General features: G+C 56.2%; 1 protein-coding gene across 1 annotated transcript in view; it reads left to right on the top strand.

Annotated features, from left to right (window-relative positions):
- LOC111156423 (deltex E3 ubiquitin ligase 1) overlaps nucleotides 1-24,226 on the top strand; it is a 33,199-nt gene that overhangs the window by 7,049 nt on the left and 1,924 nt on the right. The window contains exons 2-7 of the mRNA XM_022517312.1: nucleotides 9,401-10,085; nucleotides 22,354-22,415; nucleotides 22,757-22,918; nucleotides 23,196-23,257; nucleotides 23,750-23,908; nucleotides 24,014-24,175. Of these exons, the coding sequence (XP_022373020.1) occupies nucleotides 9,401-10,085; nucleotides 22,354-22,415; nucleotides 22,757-22,918; nucleotides 23,196-23,257; nucleotides 23,750-23,908; nucleotides 24,014-24,175 (1,292 nt within the window). The remainder of the gene's footprint in view (nucleotides 1-9,400; nucleotides 10,086-22,353; nucleotides 22,416-22,756; nucleotides 22,919-23,195; nucleotides 23,258-23,749; nucleotides 23,909-24,013; nucleotides 24,176-24,226) is intronic.

Below are 24,226 nucleotides of genomic sequence, written 5' to 3' on the forward strand. Positions count from 1 at the left end.
GGGCTCTCCCCGCCCAGCCAGTAGGCATCACCCCATTTTCCACACAGCAAAACTGAGGCTCAGAGGGTGGGGAGCCTGAGCTAGGAGAAGGGGGGTGGGACATTCAGATTCCGGTCTTCGGACCCCCTCCCCCTTGCCGGGCCTGGCAGCCCCAGCACCTTGGACAGCACTGCCAGCGCCCTGCCCATGCCTGTCGGTTGGTTGGGGGGGGGGGGCTTTGGGGGGTTCCTGGGTCAGATCCTCTTCATACCCAGCTTCTTCCCTCTCCTCTCCTGTCCCTGCCCCTCCTTCCCCCCCCCTGCATCCTTTCCTGCCTTCTCCCATCCCCCCAGCCTCCTCCTTCAGAGGGAGCTATGGAGTCCAACCCAGAGGGGATGAGGCTGTGGCAGGGGAGGGGATGGGGCCTGATGGGCCAGGAGGCCAGGCACCAAGGATGTGGGGCTGTTCCTCACCTCGGGGCCCTACGAGCGACCAGGTTGGGGACTCAGTCCCCTCGGGATCCTGTGCGGCTATGTTCTTGCTCTGCCATCCTGGCTAAGCTCCTCTCCCTCTCTGGGCTCCTCCCAGTGGGGCCCTGGGGCTGATCCAGGGGGCCACCTCCACCTGCCCAGGCTGTAGTAGCAGGCTGGTGATGGGGTACGGGAGGGAGTCTGGCACCCGGCCCTGGAGCTGAGTGCCCTGAAATGCGGAACAAAGGACAAGGCAATCAAAGCAGGCAGTGCTGGCGGCCAGGCCGGTCCTGCCAGCAACCGCAGCACAGCCACCACTCCTCCTGATGACAGACCAGGCCCGCCACTGCGGGGGCCTTTGTCCACTCTCCTTCCAGCCGCAAGCAGAACACACAAGAGGAAGCACATGGTTTACCTGAAACCACACCATTATGGGGCTCTTCTTGTAGAGCAGCTCCTCTCTCCTAGAGAACGAGGGTTCATTCATGCCAAGGTGTTAGTTACCTGACACTGAGGAAGAAAGAGAAGGGGATTGAGCTCAAGATCTACCTCGATTTCTAGGGGATTGGGGCCAAATCCCTTCTTTTCCTGGGACCCAGTTCCCCCATCTTGACAGGGGCAGAAAACTCCAATGCCCCTAGAGCCCGGGGAAGCTCACAGAAGTGTGTGCAGTGGCTGGGAAGGCAAAAGTTCTCAGTTCTTGTTCTCTAGTGCTTGGTACACAGTAGGTGCTCCATTAATGCTCAGACCCATGACTGGTGACTGTGGCTCAGTTTCTGGGAATGGTTGCCAAGGAGGCCAGCCCCCGTGGCCACATTTTTGGATATTTGGGGATTTTTGAAATCCAAACTTGAGTGAGTCTCCCCCAATTTTTAAATGCTGGTCATTCTTAAAAATGTAAATAGCACACAGACCAAAACACACTCTCATCCACCACTAACTTGCAATCTCCAAGCTAGTCATTTGTAGCTTCAGTCAGGTGCCCTTACATGTATTTGGTCCTTTCTTCCTTCTCAGTGAGCATTTTCCAAGTGCCTGTCCCTATGTTCCCGGCTCTCAGGGGACGCTAAGGTGGCTGAAAGCCAGCCCAGCTTTTGGGAGGCTCCCAGGCTGGAGAGAACACAGCCTCAATATTTGAGTGAGCTATGTACTTCAACGGGGTACCGCAGGTGCAAGGTGCTATGGGAGCCCCAGGAACGGTGTGGTTCTCCCTAGGGGAGGCAGAGAAAATCCCAAGAGGATAGCACTGGAGCTGAGCCAGGAAAACCAGGAAGATTGTTTGGGAACTCGGCAGGGAGGAAAGTGGGGTAGGTGACTGGAGCATCAGAGGCAGTGGTGTGTGCAGATTCCCAGAGGCACAGGTATGCACGATGTGTTCAGAAAATAACTAGAAGTTTGGTGTGGTTAGAGTGTCAGGCTTCACAGCTTGCGAGGGGTCTCAGAGATGAGCTGAAGAGCTTCGACTGATTCCGAAGGGCACTAGGGAGCCACTGATGTGTGTTGAGCAGGGAAGTGATGCGGTCAGACCAGTTTGGTTCTGGTTGCCACGTGAGAACACACTGCAGGGCACAGAGGCTGGAAGCTGGGACCCAGGGCAGAGGCTACCACAGAAGCTGAAGCCAGCCCTGATGGTGGTTGGGACCGGGGAGGTGGCGGTGGAAGTGGGTAGAAGTTCAGATCCGTCTAGGTTACATCCGGGTTTCATAACGTAGTAGCTGTGTGACCTGGGGCAAGTTGCTTCACCTCTCTGTGCTGCAGCATCTGTACAATGCAACGATTAATAACGGAACGGTTCTGAAGGGCATTGTGTGGACTGAGAGTTGGCCAAGTGGAGCACTTAGAACAGACCCTGCCACACAGTAGCTCCTCGGCGGGGGCATTTACTACTGTGATGATGTCTATTTCAGAGATGAGGAAGGAGATGCTCAGAGAAGTCAGGTCAGCTGCCCAGGGCCACACAGCGCTCCAGGAGCTGGAGGCTGTCTGTTCCTTCTATTCCCCACCCCTTTATCTCCACCTGTAGCTCTTGCTGTTGTGCAAAGGGGCTGAACCCAAGTGTGCTAGAAGCCAGGTGACCAAGAAGCCCCCACATGGCCCATAAAATGGGCACAGGCAGCTGCCAGCAGCCAGAGGGACACAGGTCTTTGGAAACCCACATGAAGGCGGCAGCCTCCCCCAGTGCCCTGGCAGTCCCCCTCCCCCAGCCTTCCTTGCCCCTCCCCTCTCCTCTCCGTGGCCCTGGCCTGGCTGCCGGCCGACCCTGGGGAGCCTGGGCCAGCTTCAAACGTGCAGAAACCACTAATGGGCCACGGCTCTGCATGACGAGTCCCCTGGGAGCATTTGAAGGCAAACAGAATGCTGCGGGATTATTGATCCCGAGGCGTGGGGTGGGGGAGAGGCACCCTGGGGCCAGAGGCTGTGGTTCAGATCCCGGCCAGGCCCCTGCCCCAGCCACCCCAACTCATCTTCTCAAGGAGCCTGACTCTCCCCATCTTCCAAATGGGGCTAAAATCCATCGGGCCGATGCGGAGAGGGGGTGGCATGTGGAGCCGACACAGCCAGAGCATTCCAGCAATCAGGACGGTTGTACCGTTACTGTCAGGACGGTTGTACCGTTACTGTTGCTGCTGCTTCAGGGGGCGCTGGTCGTGCGGACGGTCAGTGGGGGATAAAGGAGAGGAACTCTATTCTCGAAGGCCAACTGACAGGCTGAAGCCTCAACCGTGTGCCTTGCCCAACCTCCGTGCCTCAGTTTCCTCCTCCAGGAAATGGGCAGTAGAGCAGACAGTAAAGGGAACAGCGATGGGAGCCAGGCCCCCGGGTATGGGGTCTGGCGAGACTACTTCCTCGCACATAACCTCGGGCATCTTCCTAAACCTCTCTGTGCCTCCGTTTCGTCGCCCCTGCCATGGGGGTAATGATATCCCTACCTCATCAGGGTGTCACGAGGATTATGTGAGTTGACATGAACCCAGGCCATAGATGTGTGTCCTCTGACTGGGAACTGTTGGTGTTATGATTACATCTAGGTTTGTGGAGGAGTCAATGAGGTCTCTCACTGGGGCCCAACATCTCGGGGGCACTCAACTCACACTCAACCCACTGCCCAGCCTCCAGTCACAGGCCTGCAGCAGGACACCTCCCACCTGACAGGAAGTCCCATGACTGCCTCCCATGGGGCCTTCCTTCCCATTGGGGTCTGGGTGTCCCCAAACTGAGTTCACTTCCCTGCAGGAAGCTGCCCCCAGAGGGAGGGGTGTCCTGCTGGGCCTCGGGACTGGCTCAGTCTAGGCAGGGGCCCTTTGGAGGGTGAGGGGCAAACAGGAGGGCATGGGCCCTCCCTTCTCTACAGTCAACTTCTTCTTAATACCAAAAGCTGGGTACTAAGACACCCACACAGCCCACCTCCAGGAAGGGGGTCTGATCAGCGCTACATTCTCAGGGCAGAAAATTCTCACAGCTAAACACAGAGATCAAAGCTGAGGTAGTGAGTTCCCCATCGCTGGAGTTATCCTAGGCTTAGCTGTGTTGAACCCCTGAGAACCAGCCCAACCTGGTCTTTCCTTTATTCCATGAATGGAGCATCAGTCCCAGCCCTCCCAAGGTTTCACTTCTCTGGGGCTCAGTTGCCTCATCTGTAAAACGGGAATAATTCTGGTCCCTCCTGGGAAGGAACCCTGTGCAAGGAGAAAATGAGTTAGTGAAGGAAAGTGGTCAGCACAGCATCTGGTGCACAGTAGGTGCTCAATAAATGCTTACTCCGTTGTTACAGCCATAGCTACTATCGGCTCCCTTGTCTCTCCTCCCGGCTCCTCCCTGTCTCTTGGCCTCATTCTCTTGTTCTCTCTCTGTGACTCTGTCAGTCTCTAGATTTGGGATTTTTTTTTTCTTTATGTCCCTCCCACCTGGTCTCGCGCTCTGCCCCCAGCTCTCCTGGTACCTCCATGCCACAACATTTCCCATTTTGAACTTGGCTCTCCTTTGGCAGTCTCTCTGTGCATGTGTGTCTCTGTCTCCCTGCGCCTCCCTCCCCCTATCTCTCACTCCCCACTGTGTTTTGATCTCTCTGCTTGTCTCTGCCCCTGGCGTGAACCACTCACTGGCTGCAGTGGCCACGGCCGCCCCACGCCCGGTCTCCACGGGCCCAGCTCCCGAAATCCTCCAGCCGACATTTGGCCAAAGCCCCTCTTCCCTCAGTGCAGCTGGAACAAGATTGGAATTTTTCAGCCAAACATCTTAAGAAATGAAAGGAAGTTTGGGGGACAGACAACCAATGCAGACACACAAAAACAGGCCCAGAAATGGTCCGTGCTTGACACAGGTCCCTAACTGCCAGGGGGGCACGGTCCCCCCCCTTCTTGTCCTGCCCCCGGGGCCCCTGGAGGCCCAAGAGGGAAGCAGTCTGCTCAGGGACACCCAGTGGAGTGGGTGGGTGAGAAAGACCAGCTGTGCCTCCAGGCCCCCAGTTTCCTAGTTTCCCAGGCTGAAGAACCTCCGGCCCCATCTTAGACCCATTGTTTTGGCCAAAAATCTAGGCCAAAGACACTGGGGAGAAGTGCTTCTGCTCCCTGGGAACTCGGAAGATCGCAGCCCAGGCAGGTCACCCGGGATCCAGCAGGCCCCCCGCGGCCTGGTGCAGGGCCAGTCGGAGCCCAAGGTGGATGGATGGGCAGGCGGGCAGGCGGGCGGGCGCGGCAGGGTGCAGGGCCCAGCAGGGAGGACGGCAGCTGCCCTAATTACTCCAGCTCTTCAGGTTCCAATCTCATTTGAAAAGGACTCCAGGGACGCAGCCTTTAATAACTACCAGTAAACAGGCAGGAAAATCGATACCGGGTAAATAGAGCCCTGGAGAGAGGGACGCCTGGGCTGGCTGGCCCTGACCTGCTGGGAGGGGCTCCCAGAGTCCTTTGTCGCGGGGCTGGCCACACCGGCCTTTCCAGCCCTGTCCCCCCTTCCCTGGAGACCCTGTGTGCGCGTTGGCTCCGGCCGCAGTCTCAGCTCCCTCTCCGCTAAGACCAGCCTCTCCTCCTCCTTTCCATTCCCTCCGAGCCCTGACCTGTGCCAAGTAGGTTGCCTGTTTCCGTTACAGACACCTCTGTTGCACCAGGCTCTGTGCCTGGTGCTGGGAAGGCAGGCGTGGGTCCGACCCGGTTCTTGTCCTCCTGAAAGTCATCCGCCAGCAAGGGAGATTAAGAACAACAATGAGTGATTTAATGACGATGCAAGGACACTTGTGCAATTTAAAGCTGCCAGTGCCAGCCAGAGCCGCAGAAACAGAAAAGCAAGTCCAGGAAGAGGGGGACACGGGGAGGGTTTTGCTGGATGAATAGGAGTTCACCAAGCGAACAAAGGCTGGGAGAGGGAGAATGAGGTATGTAGTATGGTTGTGTCATAACAGCTTCTTGTTAACATTCACTGAGCACCTACCGCAGCCAATCACTCTGCTGGTCACTATGACCAGCATTATCTTGTTTTCTTTGGGGGTATATATTCATACCCCCATTTTGCAGATGAACGCACTGAGGCTATGTGTGGAGCCAGGATTTGCCCATGGCCTCTGAGTCTTCTGAATTGCCTCTCTCAACCTCTTCACGCTGCATCTCCCAACTCTGACCCTGCCTAACCCCGCTCAAGACTTGCCACCCAGCCATGATTAACTAAAGCAAGTGCCCATCCTTTCCCTTACCACCCAGGGCTTAACACCTTCCAGGTAACACAGCGCCTTCGCCCTCACTAGGAGGCTCAGGGCAGAACTCCAGGCATGTCAGACCTGAAGATCATCTATGACGAGGCCCCATTTTGCAGACGGGCAAGTGGACTCTCTGAGGAGACCTGCCCTCAGGAGCAGAACAGGAACAGGATCCAAAAATGTTTCCTCTCATCCCCTCTCAGACCTGCCCTGGAGGAACAGCATTGTCAAGGAAAAAATCGATATGCACACACTCAATTAAAGTGATAAATCAGGCATCAGAACAAGGCAGCCCGGGAGACGGGGGAGGGGAGATGTTCGCGTGGTTGTCTTGAACGATACACGTGTCCAGGGACTCTAGCCTCACAGGTCTCTCTCCTGTCCCTCCTCTGCCTCAATTTTCCCAGCTCTCGGGGGCTGGGCAGTTGACAGAGGCAGGGGTAGTCCATAATCCTTGGGATTCTGACAGAGGAGAGAGCGGAGGGTTAGTTGTTTCAGCCTTGGGTGGTGACCCAAGTGAAGGTCTGGGAGAGTCTAGGCTCAGGAGAGAGAAGCCTGAGCAAGGCAGGGGGAGGCGGGGATCTTCAGGAAAAGGCGGGTGGTGGGTCCCTACCCATCTGGCTGCAGATCCCCGGACTGGACCGGGCACCCTGGGGTTATGCGAGTTAACAGCCGAAATGCATTCTACATTGTGAGGGGTTACTGTCTGCCAGGCTCTGTGCTTGGCACTGGGGTAGAGCAGTGAGCAAAGCAGTCAAGATCCCTGACCTCTTGGGCCGACAGCCTGGTGGGAAGAGACAGAGAGTAAAGAAAGTATGCAGACTAATGTGTCATATCAGGTAGTGCTTAATGCCAAGAAGAAAAAGAACACCAGGCAAGAAGATGGGAACCAGGACAGCTGTGTTAGAAGGTGGTCTGGGAAAGTCTTTCTGAATGGGTGACATTGGAGCAGAGACCAAAGGAAACTAGGAGAATATCAGCCCCTGCTCCAACCACCAAGTCATATTCCAGGTGGAGGGAACAGCAGAGGCAAAGCCCCGAGACTGGACAGTGCTTGGAGTGTTGGAGGAACGGCAAGGAGGCCAGGGTGGCTGGAGCCAAGTGAATGAGAGGGAGGCGGGAGGTAATAAGTCAGAGAGGAAGACGCAACATGGGACTTGGGAGGAGTTTTGTAGACAATGGGGGCTTTGGAGGTCACAGCGAGGACTTTGGCTTTTACTCCCGGTGAGAGGGGAGGCCATGGGAGGATTTGGGGCAGAAGAAAGATGTAATCTGATTCGCATTGAAAAAGAAACAGACTACAGAATGCAAGGGCAGAGGCAGAGGACAGTCGTGAGTCTACTGCAAGAGTCCAAGCTGGAGAGAGACAGGGGTTTAGACCAGGTAGAATCAGTGCAGTGAGAAGTGGTCAGGTGTGGGATGTGTTTGAAGGTAGAGGTGACTGGGTCTGCTAGTAGGCTGGTTATAAGGTATGAGATCAGGCAGGGATGAGGCCAAGTTTTGGGGGAGGGGGCGGTATTGGGGCCCAAGCCGCTGGAAGGATAGTGCTCTATCCAGCCATCGCAATGAGGACCACTTCAGGAGGAGCAGGTTTAGGGTGGGGAAGGATCAGAGCTCTGCTTTAGCAGGGGTGACCTTGAGATGCCCGTTGGGCCTCCCCAGGAGCGTGCCAAGGAGGCAGCTAGAACCACAAGTCCGGCTCCCAGAGGGAGAGGGCGGGTCTGGAAATGACGGTTTGAAATCACCTGAGCGGTCCTTCTCACAAGCTCACAAAGGGGTTGTGGGGTTGCTGATGCCCATTTTAGAGATGAGAAAGCTGGAGCTCAGGGATGTTGAGTCACGGGACCACAGTCACAGAGCTGGCCCATTGGGCAGTGGGGACTTGGAATGAAGTCTCTCTGCCTCCCAGCCCCTGGGGCCCAGCCCCGTCCCTGGGCTCTGTGGCTATTCTCACCGAATCCTCCCTGCAGCTCTGTGCAAGGGGGAGGGGCATGTCATGGGCTCGCATCACATTCCTTTTTGAGCTGGGGCCACCAAGACCTAGGCAGACTGAAGGGACTTGCCCACAGTTGAGAAGCAGTCAAGTGTGCAGCCTTCCTGCAGGTGTGCCAAGTGAGCCTGGCAAAACTATCCCTCCAAAGTGGTCCCAAGGCGCAGAGCAGGTTAAAGCCTCTGAGAAGTCCTGCAGCCTGGACTTCGCCTTATCTCTATTTTCACGCAGTGTCCCAGGGAGACTTGGTCCCAGGGAGCACCTAGAGCTTTGGGAACATGAAGCAGTGGTTGAGAGCAAAGCCTCAGCGCCCTCCTTTTTTAAGTGGGGGCATCAACACCCACCTGGCTGGGGTTATCATGTGGTTCTGTGCATTTCCAATGAGTCCTAGGCGTGGAGCCCTCGAAAGCACAGTGGGCAGATGTCTGTTAAAGGAAGGAACACATGAACAAACAGATGAATAAAAAAAAAAACAAAGGAACTGGTGGGCGAAGGGATGGACAGACACAGAAATGAGCAAAAGGCGTGAAGGAACACAAGAGTAACCACACCCAAAAAGGATCGGGGTCTGAACTAGTGAATGCATTCATACATTCGGCACCCGTCTGCTCAGCACCTACTGTGTGCAGGTGCTGGGGACACCGCAGTGAGGAAAACGAAGTCCCTGCCTTGGTGACATTCTAGTGAGAGGAGACAGAAAACAAGATAAATAGGTAAAATATAACTTATGCCAGATGGAGAAAACCAAGCAGGGATGGAGAGAGAGAAAAGGAAGTATGTGGAGGGGTGGCACATTTTTAAATAGGGTAGCGGTAAATGAGGGAACGGCTGAATGCATGAATTAAATTAGGGAGTGCGAAGGCATGCATCGACAAGAAGCATAAGGGATGATGGCAGGCTCGGGTGAAGGAGCTAATGAAGGAATTCCTGAATGAACCCAGATAGGAATGCCGGAACTAAGGCATGAATGAATGAATGAAGGCGCAAACGAATGAATGAACGAATGAGCCAATGGAAGAGTGCTTGATTAAAGCTCCCATGAGGGGGTGGGTGAAGGAAGTTTGGACTGAGGCAAGAAGGCCGGCCTGCCCCCCACTGCGTGCATGGCCCTGGCCGCCCCTGCTCCCCGCACCGGGTTCCTCCGAACAGCCCTGGCGCACCCCACCCCCGGGGCCTGTGCGGCCACCGCTCCGGTGTGGGTGCTGATGGGGGGGGGGGCTGCCCTCCCCAACCCCCACCCCCGCTCTGACCGCCCTCCCCTTGTGAGCGCAGGCACCATGCGACCCGTGCGGCGCAACTTCTACGACCCGTCGTCGGCGCCGGGCAAGGGCATCGTGTGGGAGTGGGAGAACGACGGCGGCGCGTGGACGGCCTACGACATGGACATCTGCATCACCATCCAGAACGCCTACGAGAAGCAGCACCCGTGGCTCGACCTCTCGTCGCTCGGCTTCTGCTACCTCATCTACTTCAACAGCATGTCGCAGATGAACCGCCAGACGCGCCGCCGCCGCCGCCTGCGCCGCCGCCTGGACCTGGCCTACCCGCTCACCGTCGGCTCCATCCCCAAGTCGCAGTCGTGGCCCGTGGGCGCCAGCTCTGGCCAGCCCTGCTCGTGCCAGCAGTGCCTGCTGGTCAACAGCACGCGCGCCGCCTCCAACGCCATCCTGGCCTCGCAGCGCCGCAAGGCGCCCCCCGCTCCCCCGCAGCCGCCGCCGCCGCCGCCGCCGGGAGGGCCGCCGGGCGCGCTCGCCGTCCGCCCCAGCGCCACCTTCGCCGGCGCCGCGCTCTGGGCCGCGCCCGCTGCCGGCCCAGCTGAGCCGGCGCCGCCCCCCGGGGCGCCCCCGCGGAGCCCAAGTGCCCCAGGCGGCGCGCCCACCCCCGGACAGAACAACCTCAACCGGCCCGGGCCCCAGCGCGCCACCAGCGTGAGCGCACGCGCCTCCATCCCGCCGGGGTAAGACGGGCCCCGGGCGCAGGGTGGCTGCCCTCCAGGGCTAGGAGCGCAGAATCGCTGTGATCCTAACAGTCACGAGCAATATCTAGCATCTAGTAGATGTTCACTTTGTGCTAAGCGCTAATTAAGCACCTTAACGCGTTCTCGCTGGTTTCCCTCCATGCCCCGGACGCATCACCCCCGGTTTACAGATGAGAAAACCCCAAGCACAGGGAGGGTTCTTAACTACCCCCAGGATCCCACCATTTAACAAGCGAGGGCTGGAGGACATATCAGCAGTAATGGTGTGAGCTCCGTGTGTATCCCTTGCTGAACTAGTGCTCCAGACGGTTCTATTATGCCTAGGTTGCAGGTGGGGAGGCCAGGGCTGGCAGGTATGTCCCCCAGCTGGAGAGCAGGGATTGGAATTCAGAGCCGGGGAATTCCAGAGACTGTGTTGTGCTGTCTTGGAATTTTTAGAAGGTTCCCGCCCCTCCCCCAGTCTCCTGTCCATCTCTCTCATGGAGGCTCCAACAGGCGCAGGCCACTTGTTAGGAATATTTCCTCTGCACGCCGCACCTCAAGTTTCCCTGTTGCTTTGGGCTGATACTGTGGCTTTCAGGGGGCTCCGGAGACTCCCCGGTGACATGGGGTAGTGGCAGCATGGGGTGGTAGACCAGGAGAAGTCAGGCCCGCAGGAACCAGCGTCTCTGCTCTTGTTTTAGCCAGACAAGCCCTTTAAGGAATCTCCTAGGAATTGGCTTTCCCAGCAGGATTTCACTGAGGAAATCCCCGGGTGAGGGCATCCCAGGCCCCAGGAGACAGACCCAGCCAGAGTCTGTCAGCTGCTTGCTCTAGAGCCCTGACTCCATCCGTCTCAGCCTGACCAGTGGGAATGAGAAGGAGGAGCAAAGACCTTGACCTTGAGACAGACCAGAAGGGAAATGACCAGGTGGGGTGGGCACCTAGAGCCAGCTCTGCTCCTTTCACCGTGGCCTGATCCAGGAAAGACCAGCAAAGGTCAGATCAGGAAGGAACTTTTGAGGTTACTCCTGCAGGCTGGAGAAGGGACAAGACCCTAAAGCTGGCTGCCTTGTCTGCCCTCTGTCCCTGTGAAGGTGACCGCTTGGGTTCAGATGCCCTCTCAGCTACTTCTGAGTTAGGCAGGCTGAGGCGCACATCCTTTTCCTTCATTGACCCTCAGCCTCCTCACAGTGGCATACGGGAGCAGGATCTCTGTGGTGTGAGGGCGCTGTGGACCTGAGCACGGCATCTGGTCATCGCAATGGGGCCACGGTGGCAGGGAGGACTCTCGGCATCCAGGGAGAGGGATGGTGTGGAGGCAAGGGAGCCGCCGCCAGGGCTCAGAGCAGCTGCAGCTGCCACCTCCCTCCTCACCCTTCCCTGGGCCTTCCCCCCAGGCCTTTCCTGAGGGAGAAGAGCGCGGGCCATGGGGACAAGCAGAGGTGCGCCCCTTGTGGCCCAGTGCCAACAGAGAGGAGCCCCATGGAGCTCAGAAGTCTTCTCAGAGAGGCACTGCAGGAGGGAGTCACCCACTTGGAGTCATGGGACTGGAGTGTTCCCTGTAGGTAGCAGACTGGCTGTGTTATGAGAAGGGAGGACCGGCAGGCCCCCGAATGACAGCAAGGGGAGTCAGCCAGCTGAAGTGGGTGTGGAGGGGGCAGGACCAGGGAAATTCAGGGACCTCAGCAGCAAAAATTCGAGAACCTTCTTTCTGGGGCTGTATTGTTGTAACCCACTACTGGGTTATGAAATCAAAAGGTTGTAACCAGATTTTTTTTTTTATTGGAATGGAATAGAATAGAATGGAGTGGAGTGGAACAGAACAAATAGAATAGAGTAGAGTAGAAAAAGTAGAATATGCAGGCATACATCCTACATAGTGATCATAAGAATTGGTCCAGGAACCTTTTGCATCACTCTTACGTGTGTTCAGCGGGTTTCCAGGTGAAGTAGATTTCTTCATCACTGATGAACTTTGGGCAACCCAGTGTTTCAGAGCAGGCTGGGAATTACTCAGCCTTTATTGCTCAATATTAATTCTCCAAGTATGTACTGTGGGTGTGTGTTCACAGAACTGAACGATACACATGGGGCAGGGAGTGACAGGGAGACAAACATACAGCAAGTAAATGAGTAAATGAACACAATCACTGGAGAGAGAGGGAAGCGCCGGGAGGTATGGAGATAGGGTGGTAAGGTGGAGAGGGAATGGGGGTGGTCGGGCAAGACCCCCTCTGAGGAGGCAGCCAGAACTGGAGAAAGGCTGTTCCAGGTTGATGGAATAGCATACGCAGTTCAGTGGGGCTTGCAAAACATGGCACAGGCAGGGAAGGCTGTCTCAGGTACTGGCACAGCAGGTGCAAAGGGGCTGCGGTGGGAATGTGTCCAGCAGGTTCTGGAGACCGTACAAGGATGGAGGTTTCCTGCTGGAACAGTAGGGGCTGAGATTTTTCCCAAATGGAGGTACAGAGCCAGATTGGAGCCTTAAGGCTTTTTGCTGCCAACAGTGGGGAGCTATAGAGTGTGCTTGAACTCAAGAGGGTTATAGGGAGAAGAAGAATTTCTCCTTGGGAGTGCTGTGCTGACCATTGAGCATGTCCTCCCATGACCTGCTGGAACTCCATTCTCCCAGCCATGTGCGTCTGCCCAGTACACACTCTTCCCTCTGGGAGCCATTTGTTACCCTCTCTGAGAACAGGAGTTGGCCTGGAAGGGGGCGGGGTGGGAACCGTCAAGGGCTTTCTCATCCCTCCAAAGCCATCCAGACCCTGCCCAGCCAGACAAGCCTGTGTCAAGCACCCCCACCCCTCCAAAGAACCTGAGCTAAAAATACTCTCTGTGGCTCAGAGTGCGGGGCGGGCACAGGACCTGTGGGTTCTGCCTCCGAACAAGGGGCGTGTGAGCAAGGTGGGTGGGGGTAGGGAACCCTGGTTCCTCCTGGCTGAAGCCCCTATTGCCAGGGCACAGCCTGTGCGGGGAGACAGATGAAGATCTCTGAGGAGCCAGGCAGCCAGACCTCCAGGCCTCGCCCTGGTCCCCCACATCCCCGTGCCCTCGTGGCCTTCCACATGGTCTCTCTGACTCTATGTTTATGTGCCCATTTTCCACTGTGTGAGGACACCAGTCATAGGCTAGAGCCTGCCCTAATGTCGTTAAAATACTCTAATCCCTCATTCTAATCCCCTCTGCAAGGACCCAGTCTCCAAAGTGTCCGAGACACTGGGGGTCAGGACTTCCACATCGGAGTTCTAGGAGTGCACAGTGTAACCGATAACAGGGTCTGTGTATCTCTCTGTCCATCTGTCTGTCTGTGGTTCCCCTCGCCACCTTTCCTTTTCCTTCCTGTTCCCTTCTCTGCACTTCCTTCTGTCCCACAGGACTGACACAGACCCCGAGTCCAGTCCTTTCCCAGCTGGGTGACCTTGGATGCATGGCTTCACCTTCCTAGCCTCAGTTTCCCTCTCAGCACCACTCGTGCGCCCTGACTCTGCAGGGCCCATGGTATGCAGAGCTTTAAATTTGTCACCACCGTGTGATCAGTCCCCAGCTGCATCTCAGCCCCGGGTGGGAAACAGGACAGGAGAGGGGCACCGACTTGCCCAAGGTCACACAGTGCCCGCGGCCTGGGTATTTTTCCACTGCCCCTGTGTTGGGGCGGGGAGCCAGCTGGCAGCCCACGCCTGGGGGACACGCAGGCGTGGGGAAGACCCGCCCTGTCTCCCGAGAGGGCAGTGTCCAGCACTTTGGAACACAGCTGCGGGGCAGACTCAGAGTTTCCATCTCACGTGCTGGAGGCGAGAGAGGGGACAGCTGCAGGCCTGTTTCCATTTACTGAGCGTTCGCTTTGTCCCCGACCTCATGTAATGGCCTTTCCATACGTGGCCTGTCATCATGCCCACAGAAACCCCACGCGGTGCGTCCGATTTTCCCCACTCTTCACGTGAAGAAACGAGGCTCCGAAAGGCTGACACCTGCTCAAGGTCCTCAGTTGGAGTCAGGGTATTGGGGTGCCCTACTCCCTTGCCTGTCCACCCCAGGTTTCTTGCCAGGGTCCCAGAGACCTGGCCCTGATTGCACTGGGTCTCAGGGAGCCCAGGGGAGTGGCCGGACCCAGCTCTGGCCCCTTCTTTCACAGTGTGACTCCAGCGGGACTCATTGCCCCCTCTAGTCCCCAGTTGCTGCACCTGTGACGTGGGGCTGCTGTCCAGCGCAAGGCCAGCGTTTTCAAGCCCATACCGTCTACACCACCCGCCAGCTGTGGGAAGAGGTGCTTCTCCCGTTCACCCGCATCAGGCCGGCACACCACGCCAACTTGAGCGGTGTCATAGTGATGCCCCTTGAGTGCCATCTTCCTACCTCTGGTTCTCCGTGAGCCTGAGAACCTATTTGCCGGCCGCCAGCGCTTCCTTCTTTTGCTAATTACTTGTCTATTCCTTTTGCTTGTCCCTCTCTTGGGCTACTTTTTGCTCCTTTACTGATTTGCACACACTGCTTGTGCGTTAAGGGTCTTCAGCCCTTACGTGCCATCTTTTTATCTGTCACAGTTTGCAGTTTCTTTTGACCTTCTTTACAGGATCTTATGTTTATCTGTTTTTAAAGGAATTAGCCCATGTCCGTGGAGCAACTACTGTGTTCCAGGCATTGTTTGGGGCCCTGGGGATCCGACAGTGGACAGAGCAGATAATCCCTAACCTCCCTGAACCACAGTCTCGTGAGACTCAAACAATAAACTAAATAAATAAATTCTAGAATGTGGTCCGGAGAGGGGTAGCTGCTGCAGAGGAAACGTAAAGAGTGGGTGACATGTAGGACCGATGAGAGGGGCGTGATTTTTAAATAAGGAGGTCACAAGAGGCCTCCCTGAGAATGTAACATTTGAGCAAAGGCTAAAGGAGGTTAAAAAGCAAGCCACGTGGAGAACTGGGGGAAGAGCATTCCAGACAGACGGAACAGCTTGTGCAAAGGCCCTGAGGCGGGAGCAGGCCTGGTATGTTTGAGGAAGTCAGTGTGGCTGGAGAGGCTGCAGGCAGTGAGCATGGAGGGTGGGAGATAAGGTCAGAGATGAAATGGGGCCAGTCTTCTAGGGCCTGAGGCTGGGAGGGTTGGGGGGATGGTGCGGGACTTGGGCTTTTATTCTGAGTGAAATGGAAGCCAGGAGGGTTGTCAGCTGGAAAGGCTGGTGCGACTTTGTTGTAACAGGCTCCCTCTGGATATTGAGACTATGCCACAGGTAGGGCCAATGCAGGAGGCAGGAGCCCATCTGGAGGTGGGCTTTGATATTGTCAGTATATTTGGGTGTTTTCTTCCCATTTTTTACTTCCACCAGTGATTTTACGTTTTTCTTTTAAAGACTTCGTATTTTGTTCTTCAGTTCTTTAATAGGTATTACATTTCGGTGTTTCAAAGGACATCATGAAAATCTCACCTTCACCGTGTCTCCCCCTATTTCCCCCCCCTCCCGGTCAGGCCTGTGGCCTGCCCACCCTCCCCCTTTTCCTGGCCTCCTGTGCAGTCCCCCCTCCCTCCTGGGCGCCTCACCACAAGGTCAAACCAAACACCCCTACGCCCCAGACCTGAAGCACTTCCTGCCCTGCTCCCTGGGAGGCCAAACCACACACCCCTGTCTGCATGTGGCTGCCCCAGGCCGTGGGAACCGCCAGCCCAGCCCTCCCCTCCCCTCCCCTCCCCTCCCCTTCCCCGGGCTTCTCTGACAGCCCTGCTCTGGGGGGTTGGGAGCCCAGGGCATTGAAGGAGAGTGCCCCCAGGCCCCTGGATAAATCTGGCCCTAAGTGGCCACCAGCCCTCAAAAAGTCTCCCTAGTGGACTTTTGCACACTTTATATCCTAGGTGTAGACAGGGGCAGGGATGAGAGGTTCCATCGTACAGAGGGGAAACTGAGGCCCACAGGAGCTCAGAGGCTTGTCCAGGCAGAAAGCGGAAGTGAGCAAAGGCCTCCAGACAGCAGCTGTTGATGGCCTGTGGTTTTGCTAGGCCCAGGGGACACCCTGGAGCTCAGTGTAATGTCCTCAGCCCTGGGCCCTGCAGAGGGGAGTGGGAGCGGAGACTTGGCTGGTCCCAGGTATAGGTAGAGGGAGCAGGTGAGGGGAGCAGGCCCAAGGAACGTGGGGGATCCCCAGGGACTGTTCAACTTCCTTCTCCCCGACATGGCACTCTCACTTCTGCCCTTTCCTCACCCACTTGGACCCAACTGACCGAGGCCAGAGCCTCCCAGGTTTCCCCAAGGGGCCACGGGGTAAGCACCAGGTGTCCCGAGGGCCCCTGAGGCCCATCAGGGGACCTGGAAACCATCACCAGAGAATGTGACTTGTCTGGCGCCACCCAGGGCACAGGGGCAGGGGGAAGACAGGGAGCCCAGCTCTGGGCAGAAGGATGGGAACGCAGCTGGCCTAAAGGGCGTGACCATGTGGCTTCCTTCTTCCCTGGGGTCCCAAACCCTACTTCGTGCCTGGGACAGAGAGAGGAGTAGCCAGAACAGGCCCATAGGTCCTCTGTTTGGCCACTCAGGCAGCCTACCTGGGCCTGAGCCAGCTCCGGGGTCCACATCAAGAACTTCAGAGTCTGGTGGGCTCAAAAAGCTTGCTCAACTCCAGATGGCCCCACAGATATGCCTGGTGGGGTCAGCCCTGGCCTCTGACTCGGAAACTCCAGGAACTGGTGCCAGCTGCACCGCTAACCAGCTGGGTGACTTTAGTGAAGTCACTTCCCTTCTCTTGGCCTCAGTCCCATCATCCCTAAAACCAATGACAGATTTCATCTCATGCACCATCTCTGCTCAAATGGTTATGTCTTCCAGGAGCACTCTTGAGGAGGAGTCTGAAGTTGTGTTTTGGCTTAGTAGAAGGGAATTCTGGAATCGATTGGTGATGCCTGCCATGGGTGCAGGAATGGCAAGAGTACTACACATGTCATGTATTTGCCAATCCCGCTCCATCCTTGTCTCTGGGGGGACACTGGTATTAGAACTGCACCATAGGTCTTCTGAAGGGACCATAGAACTAGCAGGCCAATTTTTTCTTTGGTTCAACTCCTTCATTTGGTACTTCCTGAGAACCCATTTGCATGGGGTTTTGTCCACAATGCAAGGGCCCGAGGGCTGGTTCAGACACATCTCTAGAAGATCACAATCTGGTGCAAGAGATAGAAGTGGAACCATACAACCAGAAAGCAAGATAATATGTCTGTATCATAAAAACAAAACAAAACAAAAACGGCAGGGTGGGGGGAGAGAAACATGGTCCCTTGGGAATTAAAAGGGGTAGCTATGGATCTATTTGAGGTAGATCAGAAAAGCCCTCATGAAGACAGTGGCCTTTGAGCCTGTCTTCAAAGGACAGATGTGAATTAGGAATAGTAGGGACAGGCTGGAGGAACAGTGTGGCAGAGATGCCCAGGCAGGAAAAGGCAGGGAACAGTGTGAGGAACAGCAGCTAGGAAAATCTTGCATTATCTCATCCTGCCTTTGAGCACTGCCTTCCAGTCTGTGTAGATATGAAGCCTCTCTGTTCTTCCTTGACAAGAAGGAAAGCCAAACACCCCAGCCCTCTTTCTCAGACCAGTCCTGGGGGGTTTTCTCTCAGACAGAGCCTCCTGCCTAGGCCACTGAGCCATGATGAGGGAACTCGGTTCATGTCATATGGCTAAGCACAGACTCTGGAGTCTGACAGCCTGGGCTGGAATCCTGGCTCTACCACTGGCAAATTACTTCAGCTCTCTGGGCCTCAGTTTTTTCCCTCTCCATAGTGGGGATGTCATAGACTTTGGGGAACGATTAGATGAGGGGAGTGAAACAGGACAACAGCATCAGGCCCATAGTGAGTGCCTGGAATTTTTGACCACAGGGAACACCCCTTTGCCTGTCTCTGTGTGGCGCATTCACCAAGACAATTTCTGTGCAATGCCCGGGATCCTCAAAACCTCGTCATGGAACCTCGGCCCCAACTGGGATGCAGAGCACTTCTGGGAATTTCTCAGGAAACATTTGCTTTGGCCTTTGGGCAGGACATCCCCTGAGCGTGAGTGCTGGCAGAGGAACTCCAGGGAACTAGAGGCCCTAGATGGTGTTTCTCTGGGACACCTGCTTCAAGGCTCACTTCAAATATGTGTAGAGAACACATGGGGACAAAGGGCCTGAATGTGTGCTCATGAGTCACCTGCTCAGAAGGTTCCCACCAAATTCAGCCTTCCTTCCTTCATGCAACAAGTGTTTCTCAAACACCTGCTATGTGCTGTATACTAGGGTTGAAGTCAGGTGGTCAAGGAAGTTCTCTGTGATGAGGTGGCATTGCCGCAGAGACCTCAGAGAGCCATTTGGCATCTGGGGGGAAAGCCTTCGAGCAGAGGGCACAGCAGGTGCAAAGGCCCTGACAGGGGACTATGCTCGGTGGGTTATAGCCACAACAGATGTGTCTGGAGGAGCGAAACGGAAGGTGTAGGAGATGAGGCCACAGAGTCAGGGAGGGCCTGGTCAGATCAAAGACTTTATAATCAGGTCATGGTTAGCACTAAGACAATCAACTAATCAATAAGGTAATGCAAAGACAGAGATTTCTCTGGAGTAAAATGGTAGGGAAGGTCTCTGATAAGGTGACATTTGAGCAGAAATCTGTGTTAAGTGAGGGATCAAGGCATGAGGCTATCTGGGGAAGAGCATTCTGAAAGATCAGCAAGTGCAAAGGCCCTGGGGTAGGAATATGGCTGGTGTGTTCCAGAACAGCACAAAGACTGGGGGGGTAGGTGGGGTGGGGCTGGGGTAGGGTGGGTGAGGGGTAACTACAGGGGAAACACAATTCAAGGCGTAGGTACTGGCTATCTCACATAGGGTAAGGAGGTTGGATTTTACCCTGAGCAAGGTAGGATCTGTGTGGGGTTGAGGGCAGAAGAAGAACAGGGCCGATGCAGAGGTGGGAAAGACAGCAGGAAACCCAGCATGGCAATGGGACCCATCTCCATCCTGGGGTGGCCAGCCCTGGCTTCTGGTTAGAGCAGATCTCAAGGGGGTCCGATGGCTTCCTCTTACCATTTGCCAGCCTGGGCCCCAAGAGGGTGGAGCAGAGAGTGCAGGCCGGCCCCCCTTCCGGGAGGCCTGTGGGCAGCAGACTCTTGTCCAGGGCATGACGATGTGCTCGCTGACTCGGAGGAAACAGTGCGTCCCACATCAAAAGGGGGCCCTGGGCGGCTCCCACGCTCGGGCATCGTGGGAACCCTGCTACCCTGGGTTCTCTCAGAGGGCCTGCAGATTGAGAGAGGCTGGGGGCTGCCTTCACACTCTTCCCGGCTCGTAATGAGTAAATAAAAAACAGCCCCACTGTCACACCCTATCCACCACCTTCCCAGGAGCAAGACTCATTTTTGTAAATTGGGTTCTGTGGTTTTTAAGGGCTGCCAGAAATTGTTGGGCGGCTGAGATTTTAGAAACCTTCCCTTTTCGAGGTGCCCTCCTGCCTACATCCCAGGACAAAGACTCAGCAAGACCAGGGTCATGAACTGGACCAGATGCTGGGCATTAGATAGACCTGGGGAAGGGAACGATCCTCCCTGATGGGCAGAGGCTGTGCTGAGGATTCTGCTCGGCTTGAGAGTGCGGTGATGGATTAGTGATGTCTGCCTCCAGTAGAAGACAAGCAGTAATTGCTTGCATACTAAATATTGTTCTTGCTATCCATTTTACAGATAGCCATGGAGAAAAAGAAGGATTTTTTTTTTCATGAGACAGAAGGGAAGATAGGAGGTGGGGGGGACCTAGATATTCTGAGGGCCTTAGCAGTGTGCCTACACTAGAACTCTATTAAAGGACAGGGCAGGGAAGAGGAGAAGCTTGAGGTACGTGCCCCTTTGTTTTCCTGTAAGAGTAAGAGGAGGGATGAGATTAGGTGATATCCTGCAGGAAGGTCCTAGAGGATTATGGCAGACCCTGGGAGGGTCAGATGGAAACTCAGCCCCATCTCTTGGGTCCCGGCAGGCTACAAGAAGGAGAAAATCCTTCTCCGCTCACACCCCTGCACCATACTATGAGCTTTGCATGTTTCAACTCACTGAATGCTCACAGGGCTTTAATCCCCATTACAGATAGGGAAATTGAGGCACAGCACCTTTCTGCACACACACCTCAACTGTGACCAGGTGGTACCCTGCTGCAGACCCCTTCCCATGCCATCAGGGGGTCTGGGAGGAGTGCTGCAGGGAGCCCAAGTTCAGTCTGTGCTGCTGAGCAGGGAGAGTAGAGCCTGTGTGCAGTGCAGGGGTGCACAAGACTCTGGGCAAAGTGGGGGCCTCCCCAGCCAAGCATCTGTGTGTCTGTGTGTGTCCCCATGTGCACCGGGTGGCTGCATGAGCTGGCTTCTCTCGTCCAATGGCATGCCCTCACTCTGTGTGCATGGGTGTGCCTCCATGTGCATGGTGTGTCCCCTGCAGAAGTGTGTGTGTGTGTGTGTGTGTGTGTGTGTTCCCTGAGATGCGTCTGTGTGTGTCTTTGGATATATGTGTGCGTGGTATATGTTCCTTATGTTGGTGCATTTGTGTGCTTTTGTGTGTCTGCGTGCAAATGTGTGTGGTGCGTTCCCCCATGCACACGTATTCTGTGTCTGTGTCTGGGGAAGGAGCTTCCTGGGATGTGTGTATCTGTGTGGGGAGGTGCCTGTTGGTGCAGTGTTCTCTATGTTGTGTGTGTGTGTCTGTATATTTGGATGTGTGGTATGTTCCCCCAGTATATGTGTGCACGGAAAAATAACGCCTGTTCCCCAGGAGTGTGTGTGTGTGTGTGTGTGTGTGTGTGTGTGTGTGTGTTTCTGGATCTGCTGCAGCTGCGCCCGAGCCTGCCAAGCATACCATTTGCTCAAAGATGCTTTCCAGCCGGCTGCCCGGGATCGCCTGTGCCTGCCAGGGCCAGGTAACCAGGCAGCCCTGGCCAGGCTCAGACCTTAGCAGACAGGCAAAGGGGTGGTAGCAGCAACTTCCCCAGCTGTCCCTGCCCCCATCCCCTCCTGCACCCTCTCCTGGCACATTGCCCAAGCCCTTCTGGCTCCCCTGGCTTGAATAACACGTCTCTGCATGGAGACTTATCTATCCAGCATGTCAACAGCCAGACAGACCGTAGTACACCTGTGTAATCCAGCGCCGAAGTCGTGACAACTCAGGCGGGCATAGTGTACAGATCACTGCAGCCACTCTCATTCAGCCCTCCCAGCAGCCCTGGGGGTGAGGTGTGATTATCCCCATTTTACAGATGAGGAAACCAAGGGTCACAGAGGTTCAGCGACTTGCCCAAGCTTGTCACTGCAGTACTTTCATGGTTTCTTCTCCAAGGGGAAGGTGAGATACACCATGACTTAGCGGGCCGAGGTGCAGAGAGGTGAAATTGCTCAAGCAGGGTTACTCATCAGTGGGGTGTTGGTGATAAGTAATGGCTTTTTTAGGTGCCAGGAATTCTGCGGGACCCTCGACGTGCAGAATCTCATGGACTCTTCGCAGCAAACATAAGGAATGTGCCACTTTACAGATGGGAGCCAGGCTTAAGAGAGGTGCTGTGAAGTGCTGTGTGACGCCCAGCCAGTTAGTGCTTGAGCTGAGATATGAGAGCATTTAAAATCAGCCAGAGCTCTTTGGTCGGGGAGGGCAAAGAGGGGAAGCCGCTATGGTTTCCTAGGGCCTCTGCATTTGAAGAGAAGCAATGCCTCAGTTATAGGAACCGACATTAGTAGATCTTCGAGAGGGGTAGAAAAGTGTTCATTGTAAAATGTCTTTGGAAAACCTGGATTTATCATTCCCAATCATATTTCCTTATGCAGGACTTATCAGAGCCTTCAAATGTGCTCATATATGTTGTGAATTTTCAAGGAGACAGTGAAGTGTTTCGTAACTTATTTGATCCCTGAATGCCTCTTTCCCAGAACCTTTTCTTGGGAGAAATGCTGGAGTGGCTACATCACTCATAGTTGGTTTTAAGGCACAGTGGCCAGTGGAAGGGAGTTGTTGGACCACAAGCAAGGGAGACCAGCTGAGGTGTGGGGAAGAAAGTACTAAGTCTAGGGGTCCATTCCATTGTAACTGGGGCAGAGATCCCAATCACATACCCCCCCCCCCCCCCCCCCCCCGCCAAAGAAGGATGTTTGTGACCCTGGTGATCATTCTAAATGACGGGACAGGCACAAAGAGGTCAGAGTATGCCCAGGAGCCAGAAGGCAAACCAGGATCCCCTGATCTTCTGGTGTGGGGCTGGAGTCCACTACGGCCTCTTTTCTCCCCTCAGGGTCCCCGCGCTCCCGGTGAAGAACTTGAATGGTACCGGGCCAGTCCATCCGGCCCTGGCAGGTGAGATCCAGCCCTGAAGTGGCAGAAGGGTATTGGCCCATGAGGAGGAGGCCCTACCTATCTGCCCTGCGGCTCCGCCCCTTGACGGGACTAGTGGGCGGGGCCCAGAGGAAACGTCCCACTGACATTGTGGGGGGACTGCAGAAGGCATTCCACTCGGCTTCCACCCGCGGTGGGGCGCAGGGGTCCCCAGCCTACCCACCTGAAGGCTCCGGGATTCCCGGGCCGAGCAGGTGGGCGGGGCCTGAGGAGGGCTCAGGCGCTCACCCAATGGCGGGAGGGAGGGGTGGGAGGGGACCAGGTGGGTGCCCCGCCCCCTGACGGCCCCGCCCTCTCTCCAGGGATGACCGGGATCCTGCTGTGTGCTGCGGGCCTGCCGGTATGCCTGACGCGGGCCCCCAAGCCCATCCTGCACCCGCCGCCTGTGAGCAAGAGCGACGTCAAGCCCGTGCCCGGGGTGCCCGGGGCGTGCCGCAAGACCAAGAAGAAGCACCTCAAGAAGAGTACGCCTTCCGCGCTGACCCTGACCCCACTAAGCTCACCCTTGACCCCAGCGCCTCTGACCCCTAACTCCAGTTTGTTCATGGGACTTAGAACTCCACCTCCATCTCCTGATCTCAGCTCCCTTTCCCCTGACCCCCTCTGCCACCAACTCTGAGTGCGGCAACCGCTGACAGGTGACTCCTGCCAACCCCTCTCTGACCCCTGACCCCGTCCTGAGCCAAGCCCTCAGGGGGAGATTCTAGGCACCCTCGAACCCACCCCGCTGTGTCTTTGCAGGTAAGAACCCCGAGGATGTGGTTCGAAGGTACATGCAGAAGGTGAAGAACCCGCCAGATGAGGTGAGCCCCCACGGGCGGGTCCTGGCCTGGGCAGAGGGCGGCGACCTCCCATCCTCTCCTGTGGTTCTGTGTGTCAGTGTCTCCTCCCAGTCTGGGGGTTCGCCTTTTCCATTTTATGCAGTGTCTTGTGATAAACAGAAATGCTTTAATGTAATAGAATCACATTTGTCAATCTCCTGAAGAATGACAGTTTTCATATCTTATTTTCACCCGTATTTTCCACCCCATATTTAAATTTTTCTTTTGTATAGTTAAAGCTGTAATACCTCTGGAGGGGGGCTGCGAGGGGGGCCCCGTCTTCCTCTGCCATGTGTCTGCATTCAGTGTAAGGGGGTGTCCTCGCCCTTTGCCAAATGGGTACCAGAGGCAAGGCAGTCTGACACCCTTGGGGACTTGGGGTCCTGGGGGCGTGGCCCCGCCCAGGGGCCGCGCCCACCTGAGGGTATCCTGCCCTGGCCGGTCCTCAGTCTCCTCTCTGTGCCCCTGCCCCAGGACTGCACCATCTGCATGGAGCGCCTGGTCACAGCATCCGGTTACGAGGGCGTGCTTCGGCACAAGGGCGTGCGGCCCGAGCTTGTGGGCCGCCTGGGCCGCTGCGGCCACATGTACCACCTGCTGTGCCTCGTGGCCATGTACTCCAATGGCAACAAGGTGGGCGGCGCGGGCCAGTGGGTGGGGCCAGTGGGTGGGGTGCAGGCAGAGGGGCGGGGCCGGGATGCCTGGGGGCCTCACCGCCAGCCGCTGTCCCCGCCCCAGGATGGCAGCCTGCAGTGCCCCACCTGCAAGGCCATCTACGGAGAGAAGACGGGCACTCAGCCGCCCGGGAAGATGGAGTTCCACCTCATCCCCCACTCGCTGCCGGGCTTCGCTGACACCCAGACCATCCGCATTGTCTACGACATCCCCACAGGCATCCAGGTCACCCCCGCCCTGGCCCCGTGGTCTCAAATCCTCTGAACCCTGCAGAGC

This window comes from Enhydra lutris, unplaced genomic scaffold (assembly GCF_002288905.1).
Source record: "Enhydra lutris kenyoni isolate GAN:26980312 unplaced genomic scaffold, ASM228890v2 scaffoldscaffold46, whole genome shotgun sequence".
NCBI lineage: Eukaryota > Metazoa > Chordata > Mammalia > Carnivora > Mustelidae > Enhydra > Enhydra lutris.